Source organism: Dasypus novemcinctus, chromosome 4, assembly GCF_030445035.2.
Source record: "Dasypus novemcinctus isolate mDasNov1 chromosome 4, mDasNov1.1.hap2, whole genome shotgun sequence".
Classification (NCBI taxonomy): Eukaryota; Metazoa; Chordata; class Mammalia; order Cingulata; family Dasypodidae; genus Dasypus; species Dasypus novemcinctus.
Window position 1 is genome coordinate 76,179,227 of NC_080676.1, and position 17,624 is coordinate 76,196,850.

At 44.4% G+C, this 17,624-nt stretch overlaps 1 protein-coding gene across 1 annotated transcript in view; it reads right to left on the reverse strand.

The window, feature by feature from the left end:
* The window catches only part of KALRN (kalirin RhoGEF kinase), a 775,504-nt gene extending 758,253 nt beyond the window's left edge, over positions 1-17,251 (reverse strand). Inside the window, 1 exon segment of the mRNA XM_058295672.2 lies at positions 17,042-17,251. Within this exon segment, the coding sequence (XP_058151655.1) occupies positions 17,042-17,114 (73 nt within the window). The 5' untranslated portion in view covers positions 17,115-17,251.
* Between the last annotated feature and the right edge of the window lie 373 nt (positions 17,252-17,624).

The window sequence follows — 17,624 nt, forward strand, 5'->3', positions numbered from 1 at the left end:
TAATGGTGGCTGCAAATCTGGCTCCTAAGTCACTTAAAAGCACATAGCAAAAGAGGCCATGAATGACTTCTATCTTTTATTCAAATATCACTAACAAAAGTGTTCTTAAACATTCCACAGAGTTATCCTTCAGAGAAGAGGAACTGGCTGTGTGCCCTCTCTCCTGAGGATAAAATCCTACAGTTTGTCCTACAGCCATCTTTCAAAAGGATCAACTTATCAGTGACCCCTCTTGTTACCCTTTGGACCAAATGATGTCCTAGAGCACACAATGGTCCACAGTAAAGCTGGGTTATAAATGCCCATCATTAGGAGAATGGTTAAAAAAAAATGGCACATCCACACAACAGAATGAAATACAATTCAGAGCACACATGGTATTATATATGCATTGAGATGGGGAAATATCCATTATTATAAAATGATAAAAGTTGTAGAAAAACAGGTATAGCATAGTTCTATTTTTGTTAAATAAAATAATAAAGAAATCAATGCATTTGTATAAACATGTATTTGTATGTGTACATATAGATATATGTATCTGTTGCATTTATCTAATGAGGATGAAGAGGGGAAAATGTATTTTCACTTTTGACCATATATCTTAAACTTTTGTGTAAATATTTTTACAACAGTTAAATGTCAATGCCTTTCCCCCTCTGAAGAGCTAACAGGTTCTCCATCTTCTAATATGATCACCATATGAAGATTAATTAACTTATGAATGTCTTACTTTGCTCAATAGATATGTACACACCAGTTTATCATAAACATAACGTTCAATTGGGAAAAAAGTGGCTTCATTCAGGAAAAACTCTACCCTAAAAAAAATTTGTTTTTCACTTTAATGCAATGATTAAAAACCAAACCATGGATCAAGGAAGAAAGCACACATAAAAAAGAAGACAAGGAAATATATCAAACTAATAAACAGGGGTTTTCTCTTGGTGATGGGATAACAGTGGCTTTTCTAGTCTTTATATTTCATCATATTTTCCAAATTCTATACAGTGAGCCAGCATTACTTTTATAATAAAGAAATAACTGCAATATAAAAATTAATGTTTTATAAAGGCATATCTAAAATTGAATCTCTTTAAATGAAACCTTTTTACCACATAAATTATCTTTTAACTCTAGACACTCAATAAAGACATGTTAAATGAATCAACCCTCTCTGATTGATTTCCAATTAGTCATTTTTCCTATATCAGTTTCCCCCAACACGACAAGACCACAAACTCTTCAAGGACCAGGACCATGTGTCACCCATCCTTAGTGTCCCCCGTAGTATCTGGTATAAAACTGGGCATATGGCCAACACTCAACCTGTAATGATTAGTTGATCAATTTGTATGTCTGAACTTTCTATATGGGTTTTCTGAAAGAAAGTCACATCTTTATTTACTTTTCCAGTAAATTTTCAGCCTATAAAATTTATGAATATTTATAAGCAAGTGACAAAAGGGGTCCCCTTTAATTAATCCAGACTCAACATATAGCAATATTTCACAGTCAATGCTGACTTCATGGATTTTTTTTTTAAAGCCGGAACTGCCTATCCACAAAAATGATTCATTTTTTCATCATAGCATTTCATTATAAAAACTCCCATATGGCCTACACACCAATAAGTAGCTCTTTATATATATATATATATATATATATATATATATATATATCCAGCCAACTAATACTAATTGAGCAAGTACTGTCTTCAAGGCACTGAACTAGGCATTGAGAAGAGTACAGACAAACCCAAAGCAAAATCTGTGTACAGCCCATTTGGGGAAACCAGATATGAATATTTTCTAAGGTAGAGCCTCCAAAAAGCCTACTGCCATCAATGTTAGGGACATTTTGGGAAGACACTAGTGTCCAAACAAGTCTGGCACTCACTTCATCCACACCACAGACCTCTCATCCAAATCACTAGCCAAGAACTCAAGAATCCACTGTTTTCACCCCCACTCCTGAGCCTCTAGGGCTGAGCAAGATCAGAACCCGGCATACCCAGTCCACTCTGACCTCAACCTTACAGACAATTCTTATACATCATTCTCACTCATTCTCCAGAGAACGGATCCATTTGGTCTTCTCTCGTCTCAGGCTCCTAGCATCCCTCAGTCCTGGCAGATGACCTTGGCTCCTATTCGTTGAGAAGTCTAAGGTCAGCTTAGTAACTGCTGTAGCATTGGAGCCCGAAAACTTCCTGGTCTTTTCCCCAAGCCACAGAAGAAAAGGTACCCCTCCAGGGATTTCATCCCTTTCTAACTTTTGAGGAAGCTGGTGCCCACCAGGTACTCCACCCATATATAGACCATATTCTAACACCTGCAGTGTCTAGCTACTGTTTCTTCTAGGACTTTTTCAAACATGCAAAGATTTTTCTCTCTCTGAAAAAACAAAAATGCAAAAACTTCACTGGATCTAATAACCTTTAGAAAATATATACGTGCATACAATTGCACATGTAAATGCATATCTCACAGAAATTTCACAAACAGAATACACTGAGGATGAAGAACTAGAACACTACCAGTACCCTCAGAATGTCCTTTCAATTACTATTTTATTTTGCTCCTTACTTTTATTATCAAACTCTTGAATAGTGACCTATATTCGCTATCTTAATTTTCCTGACTCCTTATCCATTTCAACCCACATATCCCTCCTTCAGCGAATCCTCCTTCTACCCATCTAGGTGAGGTCATCCATCCTTCCTCTATAGCCTCATTGCACATCATGCAAACTTCATTATAGCTCTCAAGCTACACTGCAATTATCTGTGTGTATGTCAGGCAACCCCCCTGGATTTTTACCTCCTTTTGGAAAAGGATTATTTCTCATTTCTTTGTAGGCCCACATGCCTGGCTCTTAGTAGGTGCACAGCTGGTGTTTGACACTTTAATGAATTAATACAGGAATGATGAAGAGATCCATTCACTCAAGCTAGCACTCTGATGAAACTGGTCAGTTCTTTGTCCAGTTATCATGAAAAGTAATGATCCTCAACTATTAAAACACAGTGGTTGGGAACATGAAGAATGACTAGAAAACTGTGCTAGTCTAATATTTGGTTAAGCCTTCTCTTTCTGCCTAAGCATCTGAGCATGTTATGGCCAATGCACTTGGGTAGAGAAGAGACTTAAACTCTTGCACTGTGACATTACTCCTAACGGTCTCTCTTCCTTTCATCACCACACACCCAACATGGAGTCCTGCCACTCTTTTTACCTCAACCCTCTCCTGGAGCCCTGCTCTCCACAACCTCTTTTCAAGGACAGTAAGTAATCAGAGACATGAATCCCCCAGAAGCCCCAGGCCCCTCCTCCCAGACCCCTTTTGTCACATCCAATTAACCATCTGCCAGTCTCCAGGGTCTCCTTCTAGACCCAATGTCCAGCTGCCAACTCAGTACTATACTCTCCCCCTCAAAGATGCCCATTGTCCCTGGGTGGCAGGATAAGAGTATAAAAGACTGGGATTTCAGCCACATACCCAGTCCCTAGAATAACTGTAATTGCAACCTTAAAAATCATATCCCTGCCTATCTCTGCACTGTTAAGAAAAAAAGAGACAGACAAACACAGGGAGAGAAGAAGAGAAGGAGCAAGAAAGAAAGGAAGAAAGAAGAGAGAAAAAAGGAAGGAAAGAGGAGAGAGGAAGGAAGAAGATAGTAGGAGCGAAGGAAGGCAGGAGTGATAAAAGGAGATGGGACAGGAAGAGAGAAAGAAGGAAAAAAAGACAGATGACGTATCTTCATTTTGATGTTTTGGAAAATAAAGGTATTCATCTACAGGTAATAAAATCATAACACATATGTAACAAAATATGTAATATAATCACACTAGAAATATAATCATATTATAAATATGTGGTAGATTAAATTGTATACCCCAGTTTGGACATGTTCTTGGTCTCTCTGGTGGGTATGAACCCATTGTAAATAAGATGTCTTCAAGAAGTTACTTCTATTAAGGTGTGGCCCAACTAAACCAGTTTGGGTTTTAATTCAGATTACTGGAGTCCTATATAATCTAAGTGAAAGTCAGAGAAGTCATGGGGAGCCACCAGCACCCAGAGAGGCCAGTGGAACCTAGAGAGAGAAGCCAGGAGAGGCTACCACATTTATGGCAATGTGACAGAAAAGCCAAGGACCAAGGATCATTGGCAGTCCAGCCCCAGAATGCCACAATCTTCTGGAAGAGAGCATCACTTTACCGACACCTCTATTTTGGACTTCTCCTAGCCTCAAAACTATGAGCCAATAAATTCCCATTGTTTAAGCCAACCCACTATATGGTATTTGTTTTAGCAGTTAGGAAACTAAAACAAAATATAAACACATATTCCTAGTAATATACTCCCACTTCTCTTACAATTTATAATACAAATATAACTATTACAAAATACAATAGGGAAGCGGACTTGGCCCAGTGGTTGGGGCATCCGTCTACCACATGGGAGGTCCGTGGTTCAAACCCTAGGCATCCTTGACCCGTGTGGAGCTGGCCCATGTGCAGTGCTGATGCGCGCAAGGAGTGTCCCCCACATAGAGGAGCCCCATGCGCACCCGTGCCACGCAGGGGTGTCCCCCACATAGGGGAGCCCCATGCGCAAGGAGTGCGCCCCGTAAGGAGAGCCGCCCAGTGCAAAAGAAAGTGCAGCCTGCCCAGGAATGGTGCCACCCACACAGAGAGCTGACACAGCAAGATGATGCAACAAAAAAAGAAACACAGATTCCTGTGCTGCTGACAACACAAGCGGATAAAGAAGAAGACACAGCAAGTAGATGCAGAGAACAGACAACCAGGGTGGGGAGGTGGGGAGGAAGGGGAGAGAAATAAATAAATCTTTAAAAAAAATACAATATATATCCACAACATTATACACTATATACATATAAACGTTATTTTAAGCAATCCTGAGAAGTAGGGATACTTCATACCCATTTTAAGATGAGGGAACTGAACACAGATAGTAAGTTCTCATTCTGCTTTAAAATTCTGATTCTAGAACTGGGCCACACCTAAAGAAATTGCCCAGTATCTTCTGTTCTAGGGAAGTTAAGACCAGCCCTCCTCAACCCACCTCCCCACCACCACATGAGATCCCTGGGGAATCTCTGATAAAGTTGGGTTTTTCATTTCATAACAGTTCTTGTAAGAGTGAAGGGTGTGCTTTAAGACCAAAGGAAAGGGTATGCTCACTGGCATCTTCCCTGCTGTGTGAGGAATTCCTCTTCATGGCAAAGAATGGAGAAGAGGTACTTCCCTGGTCCCTTCTCTGTTCCCACTTTCTTCCTAGGATTTCCAGAGGCATTAAAGAAACTCTGGAAAGCTAGAAACAGTATCTGAGGGCCAAGCATGGCCCCCGCCCAGGAAGCTGCTTACCATCTTCTTACCTGAGTTTCCCCCACCCCCATCACTTCCTTTCCTTCCTGCCTCATGTTCTGCATGAAGGAGGTGATTCTGAAAATCCTATACAGCCAGGAGCAAATCCCACCTCAGACTGCAAAAGGAAGCCACCAGCACTTCTAAAAGGATTGCTATTGGGATCTACAGCCTAGCTTCCTGGTTCTCAGCCCAGGAGCCTCCTAGGACCACACCAACCCAGTCCAACCATTTCACAGTTCCCCAAGCATGGCACCAACTAGCACCTGAGTCTTCAAGCCAGATTATGCTCTCTCTACGGGAGCTACTGGTCAGGCTTTCTGCGCCCTCAGCAGAGATTCTTGCCAGCCAGCTGGCTTACTGAACTCTGCCTTGCCTCCAGTCTCCAAGAAAGAGATGTCCTCTTCTGGCCAAGGCTGACCCCTCCCTCAGTTGACCTCAAGATCCACCACTCTAAGCTTATCCAGGTCCTTCCTCCATCAGTTGCCCTCCCTCCCCCCTTAAATCCTCATTCTCTTCTTCATGCTTGCCTTCTCCCTCTTCCCCATCCCTAGATATTCACATATCTTTCCTACCCTAAAAAATCCTCCATTTAACTTTGCTACTTATATCCAACTACTTTACTGTTTTTAATATTCTTTTTACAGCCAAACCTTCCCAAAGAGTCATCTATATGCACTCCCACCACTTCCTCAGCATCCACTCACTCCCCATTCCCTTGCAATTGGAATTCCACCTCCCATACAGGACTGAAAGATTACCAATGATCTCCCAATTTCCAGAACAAATGGTGTTTGCTCAGCCCTCATCTCCCATGACCTCTCAGCAGCATTAGACCCTGATGATCATGTTTTCTTTGAGAACTGCTCTCCTGGTTCTTCTCCAGTCCTTCACTTAAGGTCCTCTGCCTTAAGATTCTCTCTGTTTTTCACTTATTATCTCATTTATTCTGATAACTCCAGCCACAACTTCTTATAGATACCTCCCAAATGTATATTTCCAGCTCTGGCCTCCCTCCAAAGCTCTCGTCTCCCTTCATTATCCACATATTAAATCAACAATTCCACTGACACCTGAAATACAACATGCCCCAACCCAAATTCTCCATATCCTCCTGTTCCTGCTGCCTCCCCACAGCTGCTCCACCTCTTCTACAGCTACAGGTTTTCACTAAGGGCACTTCCATCTTCCCATCATTCAGGCTCTAAACTTTCAAGAAATCTTTGATTCCTACCTCTTCCTTGACACCTCTTCATCCAAGTTTCCAAGCCCTCCACCATGTCCCTTATATCCATCCCCTCCTCTCCATTCCCACTCAGGTTCAAGTTCAGACCCTCCTAACCTCTCACAGTGGTTTCCTAATCTGTCCTTAGCTTCCAGCCCCCTCCCCAACTCCAATAGACTATCTATAGGGCTTCCAGACTTGTTTCCCTGATCATTTCACTGCTCCATTCAGAAATTTTTAGTGGTTTCTCAAAGCCAACTACAGAAAGACCAAACCCCTGGGCTTGCTATTCAAAGCCCTTCATTATCTAGAAGTTCAGTAAATGATGAATGAAGCAATCAATCAACCTGGCTCCATTCCCCCTTTTGAGACTTAACTCACATTGATCTTCTATTTCACATAAACTGGTCCCCACTTACTGCCCCAAATATGCCATAGATGTCACATCTCCTCCTTCTAACACTATTCCCACAAACTGGGATCACAAAACCCTCTTTCTTTCCTAATCACATCGTACCCATCTGTGGTTGGTTTAGAACTGTGTGTGCCCCAGAAAATCATGTTCTTAAAGTTATTCCATTCCTGTGGGTATAGACCCATTGTAAGTAGGATCTTTTGGTGAGGCTACTTCAGTTAAGGTATGACCCACCTTATTCAGAGTACTTTAATCCTCTTACTGGAGTACTTTACAAGAGAATGAAATTCAGTCAAAGACAGAAAGCCATGGAAGCAAGAAGCTAAAAGCAACAAAACTCAGAAGAGACCAGCAGACACTGCGATGTGCCTTGCCATGTGACAGAGGAGTCCAGGATCACCAGTAACTGGTCTTTGGAAAGAAAGCAATACCTTGGTGATGCCTTGATTTGGACATTCTCACAGCCTCAGAACTGTAAATCCGTAAGCTAATAAATTCCCACTGCCTTAAAAGCCAACATATTTCATGGTATCTACTCTGAGCAGCTTAGCAAACTAAAACAGATTTTGGTACCAGGAGTGGGGTACTGCTGTGCCAAATACCAAAAGAACTTCTTTTTGAAAAGGCTTTGCAATTGAGTAATAAGTATGGATAGGAAGAGTTGTGGGGTGCTTGATAGAAAAGGCTAAGATTGCTTTGAAGAGACTGTTGGTAGAAATAAAGATGTTAAAGGTACTTCCAATGAGGCTTTAGACAGAAATGATGAATGTGTCATTGCAAACTGGAAGAAAGGTGACCCTTGTTTTAAAGTGGCACAGATTGGCAAAACTGTATACTGATGTCAAATGGAAGACAGGATTTGAAAGTGATGACCTTGGATATTTAGCTGAGGAGATTTCCAAACTAAATGTGTAAAGTGCAGCCTGGCTTCTCCTTCTAGCTTATAGTAAAATGCAAGAGAAAAGGAATAGGCTGAGAATGAAGTCCTGGGCACAAAGAAGCCAGAAAATAATGGTTTAGAAAATTCTGAGCTTCTGGAAAGTAAGTCCCAGGGAACAGTACTCCATGTGAGGACTTAACCGAACATAGGTCCAGTTTGCCATTTCAGTGCAAGTCAGGATTGAAAATGTAATTATCCAGAAAAGATTTGTGGGAAGCTCTTTTGTCTGATGGTTTGGACCCCTGTGTACTACATGCAAAACTGACAAGTTTTTTGCAATACCTGTATGACCAGAACCACTGCCAACCTGGACTAAAAGGGACAGATTGAAGAAAAAAATTACTTCAAAGGCAGAAGCCTGGAAACTGAGGTCTGGACAAAAGACATTGTCCCCTTAGAAAACAAGACCACCCGTGTTCATGGAAAGGGCGAGTGTGCCCGGGAGCTTGGAGTGGGCAGGCCTTCTGCCCCATTGTTCAGGAAGAATCTTACAACCCCAGTTTTCTCAGATGCCTGGGGGATTGCAGAGAGTACAGCACCACCCAATAGTTGACATGCTTGACAAGGGTGGAGCCGCAAGTCTGGCCATCACCCACATACTTGAAAATGTTGGAATATTCACTTCGGTGTTTAGGGAGAGCATGGCCTCTATGCATGCACTTGCAAAGGGTAGAGCTGCCACTCCATCAGGCCTGGAGGACAAAGCATCATTCTATAGATGACTCTCGGGCCTTGAAATCTAATGGAGTATGCCCTGTAGGACTTCAAAATTGTTTGGGACCCATGATCCCTGTTTTCCTTCCAATTTTTGCCTATGGGAATGGGAAAGTTTATCTTATGATTGCCCCACCACCACCACCATCGTAAAATGGAAGCAAATAACTTGTTCTCTAGGTTTCACAGGTCCACAGGCTGAGGGGATCTGTGACCCAGGACAGACCACTCCTATAACCAATTTGAGGATACTTCCGTACTTAACATTGCTACTAAAATGGCATCACGTTATTGGGATACTGTGATGGAATGAACGAATTTTGCATATAGAAAGAACATGTCTTTTGGGGGTCTGGGGTGGCGTGGCGTGGTTTGGAACTATATATGCCCTGGAAAATCATGTTCTTAAAGCTAATCCATTCCTGCGGGTATAGACTCATTGTAAGTAGGATCTTTAGGTGAAGCTACTTCAGTTAAGGTATGACCCACCACATTCGGGGTGAATCTTAATCCTCTCACTGGAGTCCTTTACAAGGAAGCAAATTTTGGATAAAGATAGAAAGCCATGGAAGCAAGAAGCTAAAAGCAACAAAACTCAGAAGAGACCAGCAGACACTGCGATGTGCCTTGCCATGTGACAGAGGAGTCCAGGATCACCAGTAACTGGTCTTTGGAAAGAAAGCAATACCTTGGTGATGACTTGATTTGACATTCTCACAGCCTCAGAAATTTAAGTTTGTAAGCTAACTGATTCCCACTGTTAAAAGACAACACATTTCATATTACCTACTTTGAGTAGCTAGGCAAACTAAAACACCATCCTTCAAGTCCCAGATAGAGAAGTAACAACTTCCTTGAGTGTACAGCTCACCTGCCCCTTTTACTTTCCTACTTGTTCATTCCTTGTATCCAAGTTTTCTATCTAGTGTCCAGCTCCCTTCTAATAATTCCATTAGGGCAGAAGGGAAAGAAATAAAGTAATTCTTCTAAGAGTTTTTTCTTTACATCCTGAATTAATTCACCTGTCCTCCTGGCTGATTCTTACTGCTTCCTCATTCCTCAGCAGACATGATTTCAAACAGCTGTATTGATCCAACAGCTCTGTGACTGTCAATCATTTCCTAGTTATTGCGCTGCCCATCATTCATGCATAAAGGAGTGGCAGGAGGAGTCTGAACCTCAGGCAGAGAAATGAAGGAAGTGAATGATTCACTGCACCCACCTGAGGTTCAGCGGAAACAAAACTCCGTTCTCACTAAGCTGCTCCGATGGCATCAGGAAATGTGGCCAAGGGCCTGGAGCAAAAGGTGGTGGCTTTTTTATACTTTTGCAGGGGAGGATGAGAGAACAGGAGTGCCCTGATGTATTCTAAGGAGGCCGTCCCATCCATTCCCATTGAGAAACCAAAATGAGAAAGTCTACATCTTTTTCTGGACTGAAAAAGCCCCATGCAGGTCTGATTAAATAAGACAATACTTGTCAGAAGAGGCACTTGAAGTAATAGAATGTTCGATTTGGAAGAACTTTCTACATATATTTGGATAGCATTTAAATTTATAAAGAACTTTCACATGCGGTATCTTATTTGAGTTCCACAACAGTCCTAAGAGGAGACCTATTATCTTCAACTTAACACAGACAATAAAGTCACCTGCCCAAGTCACTCAGAGTAGAGAGCAAAGGGAATGTTCTCCTGCTCTCTGGCCTCACCTTTCACCTTCACAGGCTTTCTCTCCTCTTCCCATCCTTTAAATCTAACTCCTCCCCACGGGAGTATATTTATATCCATTTCCATTCCTGTTTATATACTTTCTTTTCATGATTTTATTCACTCCTATGATACCGTATGCAGCTATAGTAGATGCACTTGATAAATATTTGTCAAACAAATCAATAAATGAACAACTAAAATGAGCTGAAGCCCAAACCCTAGCTTGGATTCTGCCCCCAGGCTCCCTGCACTCTATTGTGCAGTCTCTCTGGCACCCTCTCCCTTCTCCTGTCAAAAGCCCTTCAACCGCACCCCTTCAGAGATTCTCCCACCTCTGTGCCATCACATTCATTTAATAATTAAAACAGCAGGCACAACAGGAATAGCTAGGCTCTCTTGTACTCCTACCGTGTGAAAAACTGCTAAATGTGTTGTACACATTTTTTCCTATCTAATCCTCTCAACCTGTGAAACAAGCATTATTAGTCCCATTTGCAGGCTAAAGATGAGAGATTAAGTAATTTACCCAACAGTCGACCCCTAGTTAGTGCTGAGTCTAAGTGAGCCAAAGCCCATGATCTTTTGGCTATACCAGGGTTTCTCAAGTTTAGCATTAATGACATTTCAGGCCAGATCATTCTTTTTTGTCCTGCACACTATAAGATGTTTAGCAGCAACTCTGGTCTCTACTCACTAGATACTAGTAGCAAACACACCACCCCCAAGTGTCACAAACAAAAAATGTCTACAGACATTGGCAAATGTCTCCTGAGGTGCAAAATTGCCCCCAGTTGAAATTCTGTAACTTCAGTTTATTCCAATACCTCCTTTCATTCCCCCAAAGGATTATCAAATAAAATTGGACAGAATGTGCCAATAACAGTTTTGACAAATGGCATGGTGGCACAAGGATAAAGCAAAGTTTTCCATATCTTACTGAGCCTGGAAGACATTAATATGTTCTAAAATATATTAATGCAGCGATAACCTACAAACTACAATATTAGAAACATTAACAACATTCTCTCTCCAGAATCACAAAGCTCTCAAAATACCCCCAGAAGTTCCTGGCAAATGGTGTGACCAAAAGCCCAGAGCCCAGTTTTGTCCAGTTGGAATTCTTAATGGGTAGAAGTGAAAGAGAATCAAGAAGTGACAAGAAGCATTGCATTTAGCATCATGTTTATATTCCAGAATACAAACCATGTCAAAAAGGAACATTTTTCCTTGCTGCAAAACATAACTCAGGAGGTAACAGACCTCTCCCTTTTTAGGTAAGTGGCAACACACAGACTAGGTGGTGATATTTACTCAAAGAATTGCACACAAACATAGGATACTGGTCCATCATCTCCCTTCTCTATGATCTGAACACTACGACAATTTCAGCTTCCATGTCTAGGGGATGGGACGGGGTTACTTTATGAGAGAAAAGTTTAAAAAGTCATACAGTGAATACCAATATACCAGCACCTAATTTATCTATAGTGGGGGCAGGTATTTTGTTTTGTTTTGTTTTATGAATTATGTTTCTTAAAATATCTTTTTCCTTATCTCCAAGAAAAAAAAATAACTTCAATGGGGAGGCAAGCTCTACCTGTATGAAAGGGCTAAATAACAATATGATGGTCCTTGATATGAAGTGAGAAATAAGCATAGACAGTGAGTGTTTTAGGAATTCAGAGGTAAAAGCTAGTCATCATGAGCTGTGAAAATTGCAGGGAAAAAAATGTGAGGCTCAAGACCTGAAGCAGGAATTAGATTTGGAGAGTAAGGATACAGAGATGTATGACTCAAGGAGAATTTGAGTCAAGGTGCCCTTGGACAATGAGAAGCTAGCCTGACTGGAACAGAATTAAGAAGTGTGGATTTGACTTGACTTAAGTAGTATAGACTTGATTGCTGTTGGTTCGTAAACCATGGAGAGATGTGATGAAAGCAGTGCTTAGGCAGTGTAATCTGCTTGCAGGTACCAATCTGAAGTAGGGATGAAGGAATGGATTCCAAGGGACGAGAATGAAGGCCATTAAAGGAGTCCCTGGGAAGCCGAAAAGGGTCTGGCTTCGGAGAGTGGCCTTGAGGGTGAACAGCAGGGCTAAATATGAAAAGTTATTCAAGAGGGTTTGTTAGAGGAGAGAGATTCCTCACAGAAATGCTAAGGTTTTAAATATCACACTGGGAGAGTAGAGATGCCACTTATCAAATTAAGGAAATCAAGAGGAGGAGCTAGTTTGGATAGTTGGAAAGAAATACAGAGTTGAGTTTGAGGTTGGCTGAAGTCCAAGTAGCAGCAAACACTCCAGTTGAAAATGTCTAGACTCAGGACTAAAGCTCAAGAGGAGGGGGAAGATAGAAGCTATTTACATATCCTTTTTTTTTCCCTTTCAGTCTTAAAGAGGTTTTTCCTTTGCTCAGGAAAGCTAAGCCCTTACTTTTGTTAGGGAACCTACTCTTGTCTCACCTCTTCAGGTACCTGACTCAACAATCATTCTAGCATCTTCAGCTTTTCCTCTCCACAAGCTCAGTCCCTTTGGCCTTCAAACCAGTTCTGTCTCCCTGAAAAAGTCAACTTTTCTCATTACTAATATCCCTTCTGGCTAGCACTCAATCACTCTTTCCTTGTACTGATAAACTCTGCAAGTAATTGATTCTAACCCACCACCCCAAATCCCTACTCTGAATTCATCTTCTAAGACTGTTCCCAAGAACATGCAATGGCCTTTTTTATCACCTCCAGGGACACTTCCCCAGCACTCCTGCTCAACCCGTCTGCAGCCTGTCATCACGTCAGACCCCACCATGACCCCCTAGGCACTCCAAGATCAAGTCCCCTTTGTTGCCACTTCCTAAATAAGAGTTTCTCCCCAAATTCTAACTTTATCCTTCCCCATCTTCTTCCTTCAGAGAGATGATATACTTGCAAAGATTCGGCTGCATTTGGCCTTGACACAGAAAGCTTCCAAATCAACATTATCAGCCTCTGCCCATGCTCCAGTCTTGAGTCCCCCATTTCCTACTGACAAAACAACTCCACCTGGATGTCCCACAATCACCTCCAACTCTAAATATCTGAAGCTAATGTCATTAACTCTTCGGCAAAAAAATCTCCTGTCCTCAACCAAACCACATCAGTCAGGACACCCATCAGTCTCCTAGCTCTCAACCCAGTTACGTCAGTTCCTCTTAAGTTTCATTTTCTTTTTCTTATATAACTAGTCAAGAAATCCCCACATTCCTATCTTTGAAAATGTCTCTAAGAGTCGTCCCTGATTCCTCATTCTCTCTGCAACCAACCCAGACCAGGCTCCCTTTGCTCTGGATCACTTTTGCATCTCCCTGGCTCCCAAATCTCTTTTCTCCACTTCCTCCGTCATATTACACCCACATTAACCTTTCCAAACACCAATTTCTTTATGATGTGCTCCTGCTCAAGAACCTGTCATGACTCCCTACTGACCCTGAATCAAATCCAAACCCCTCTCTTGGGCTTTCAAGACTCTCCCTACCTGGTACTGCTCTACTTCCCTACATCTGTTTTCACTCCCTCATTGGATCTACACCTTCCACCCTGTCAGCCCAGACTCCTCAATGACCCAGCCTCCCATATGCCTTTGACCACTCAGTTCTTCCCACTCTCTATTCACCCTTTAAGGACCACCCTAGGTCCTACCTCCTCTGTAGTTTTGTAAACTTCTTTTACATTACAGCACAATAACATTTAGTGACTATTAGTCTAATTGAGCTGTGTCAATCTTCTTTTAAAAGCTCTTTGAGGGCAGAGACCACTTTGATTATTTATTTTGTATTCCACAACACTCTGGACAGCAGAAATCTAGCAGGAATATTCACTGCAGTCTGTTAATTGACTGGTCAGTTGGTTCTTGCTGCCAGTTCAGAGTTCTCATATCTCCCCTTCTCTGCCTCATAATCAGTGATCAATAAAAATTACTGTGACACATCTTCCCTAGACTTGGAACTGAGAATATACAGGAGGACAATCTGGAATTCACCCATCTATAAAAATAGTAACTGGGATGGATGTGTCTGTCCACATGAATGCAGGCAAGCAAGATTTAGGGAATCTGGCTTAATCAATTTTGTCAAAAGAACTGAAACACCAAGAAGAGGGCAAGTAAATAACCAAAATGACAGGATTATTTGAAACATGCCTAATTAGAGACACTATAAGCCAGGATTTTGACAAAGCAATTGTCAGCCTGGTCTTTGTGCATGCAAAATTCCCCACTGGAAAGAAGAGGGTAACCCAGGTGCAGGTACTTTGAAAAATTGTTTGAAGTTTTCTCAATTGTTCTGTGGAAGAAATTTATAATTGATCTAGCCTACAAGGTGTAGCACTATTTTCCATGTAGTAGGGAATCAGGATGGAGAAGGTTCAGAAATGTGGCCTTCTCCAGGCTTAAGAATCCCCAGCAAGAGCCTAGAATAGAGACTGGACAGAAAAGGGAGTGCAGATGAAGAAGTAGAGCAGAGGACCACACAGCCTGAGTGGTGGTCCTAGACCCAGCCACAGGCTGCCTGTACCTGCTTGCAACTCATTACATGTCATCAGTCATTTCCAACCATGTGTGTTGAAGAATTACCCTTCCCCTGATTTTAAGTGCACATCAGACTCAGCCTCCCTTTAACAGGGCTGCCCAAGGAAGAAGGAGAATACCCGAACAGGACACCCTCCAAAGACTGACCTCAAGCAGCAATTTACTCTGTTATCTGAGCCCTGCAGGGGTTGACAAAGTAAGCCCCACATCATGTTTTGAAAGGCTCTGGGAAAAGTAACACATTGGACAATTATAGGCCATTAACACCATAAACACTGTGTGAATTCATTTGTCAGAAATTAGCAAGCCTCCAGAAACTGAGCTGGGCTCCCAGGGCCTGGGACAGGGAATGGACAGGAACTAGTGTTTGGACGGTAGGAAAGGGTAAGGAAAAGTGGGCACCCAAAGATGGAAATGGAGTCAGAAAGGGAAGATGGGAAAGTTCACACTTCAAGAGTGTTGCCTGAGAGCTAAGGCAGACTCTTATTCCAGATGGGAGGGAAGAGGCGGGCCGGCCGGTGAGCTGCCTGGTAAGTGTTTTGGGTGTATAACTTAGCCCCCATAACCTCTCCTCTAGTACAAACTCTAGGTTATAAAGCTAGGACAGGCACCTCTCTGGGACCTGGTCAGTTTGGATAAGTGCGTGTGTGTGTGTGTGTGTGTGAGTGCGTGAAAATGTGTAAATAGAATGCATATCTGGAAAAAGGGAAAGGGGCAGAGGAAGAGCTAAGCCCTGGGAGGCAGGACAGGATGACAAGGGTTCCCTTTGATTTCTCCAGGCCCTGGCACCAGCTTCTGTCCTCCTGTTCTTTCCTTCCCAGGCCTACTATAGAATGGACATACGGGTCAATCAAGACTTGATTTCCAAAGTCAACAAGTCTCCCCAACAAAGCACCACATCCCCTTCCCTAGAGATGACCTCTAGGGCAAGGCAAATGGGGTTAGGAAACAGATGGATGCACAGAGAGTCTCCGGAGCAAACTGACCCCTGACCCCACATTAGAGGTTCATGTCCTCTAATCCAACTTTCTGAAAGACAGGACAGATGTGTGGGGCCCCCATAACTTATTGGACTCCTTGGGACAAAGATTCCAGACAAAATGGTTCCAAACATATGGAAGATGGGGAGCTACACACAGGGAACTAGTGGAAGCCACAGGTAAGGTGAGACGGGAAACCGGCTAGCAGAGAAGCGGGTCCACAGGTGGTGGGAGATGAGGGTGGTCAGTATCTGCTCTGGGAAAAGGGCTTTGTAGCCAGGGAACAGAAGGAGCTTCAGACCCGGGGAATGGGAGGTGGCAGGAGCTGCAAAGAGCTGTAAAGACAGATCTCAGGGCTGTACACACCATGGCAAGCAAGGATTTAGTGGGTGTGTGAGGGGGACGCTAACTCACACTTCCAGGAATGAGTGATTCTTATGAAAAGCTCATCCGTTCTCAGAACTGGAGAAGAGGGTGGCAACCAGGAGATCGGAGGCGCCCACTGCCCTCTGGAGCCCTCAAGTCTGAAACGGTGTCCCCACCCCACCCCCAAACACACACACACATTCACCAGGCGGACCACATTCTCGGTCAGGTCCTATTAGTCTGCAGCCTGCGCGTCTCCCGGTTCGCACTACCCCTCTTCTCAAATTAGGGCCCCGGGACCCTTGCCCCGGAGAGGAGTGCCAGCCCTGGGCGTCTGGGAGCCCCGCTGACAGGCGCTGGGGGGAGGGAGGAGGCGAGGGAGGGGCCGGGGACGCCGGTAGCTGGAGCCGCGCGCTGCAAAGTGATCCAACATCGCCCCATCCCCGTGCTCCGGGAGAAGGCGGCTCGAGGGAACCGCCTCCCGCCTCCCCAACACGGACTCCCGCAACTGGGGTGAAAGCCGAGGGGCGCCGAGCTCCCAGCCCCCACCCATCCCCAAAATGCAACCAGCATTGCCATAACAACAAGAACCTCGGCAACTCCAGCGCAGACGACGAGGGGGGACTGCCCCCAAACACGCACACCCCAGCAACAGCCCTCCTTCCCCAAACTTGTCCGAGATGCCGCGTCCTAGGCATTAGCCCTCACCCCCGGCCCCTCGCCTCCTACCCAGCTTACCTGTCCGGAAAAAGGCGTCCACGTCCGAGTCGGCTGCTCCTCCTTCCTCCGCTGCCCCCTCTGGGGGGTTCATGACTGGGGGAGGGCGTCCGCGGGCAGCCAGGAGCCGGCGAAGCCCGGGGCCGAGGGCTGCTCTGGCTGGAGGGCGCGGGGCGCAGCGGCGGCGGCCCCAAAGCCGGCGGGCTCTGGGCTTCGAGGGCGGGCGGCTGGGGCGGCGGGGTTAGGGCAGAGGACGCCTAGCCTCCCTCAGGCGGAGGCGCGCGGCGGGCTGGGGGCGCCTGCCGCCGGCTCCCCCATGGTAGCCCTTCCCCGGGGGCGCTGGCCGCCCGCTGCCTGGTCGGGGCCGGGAGCCGGGGTTCGGGCTGCCTCGGCGTCCGCTTTCCCCCAGCAGCGGCAGCTGGCTCTCCTCCTCGCCCGTCTGCCTGTCTCTATTGTTCAGCCCTGCTCAGCTCTCTCCTCTTTATTTTTCCTCCTCCCTCCCACCCTCCCAGTCTCTCTACCTCCTCCCTCGCTCGCTCGCTCTCTACCTCCCTCCCTCCTCGCTCTCTGGCTCCCCCTCTGGCTCCCTCCTCTGCCGCCGCCG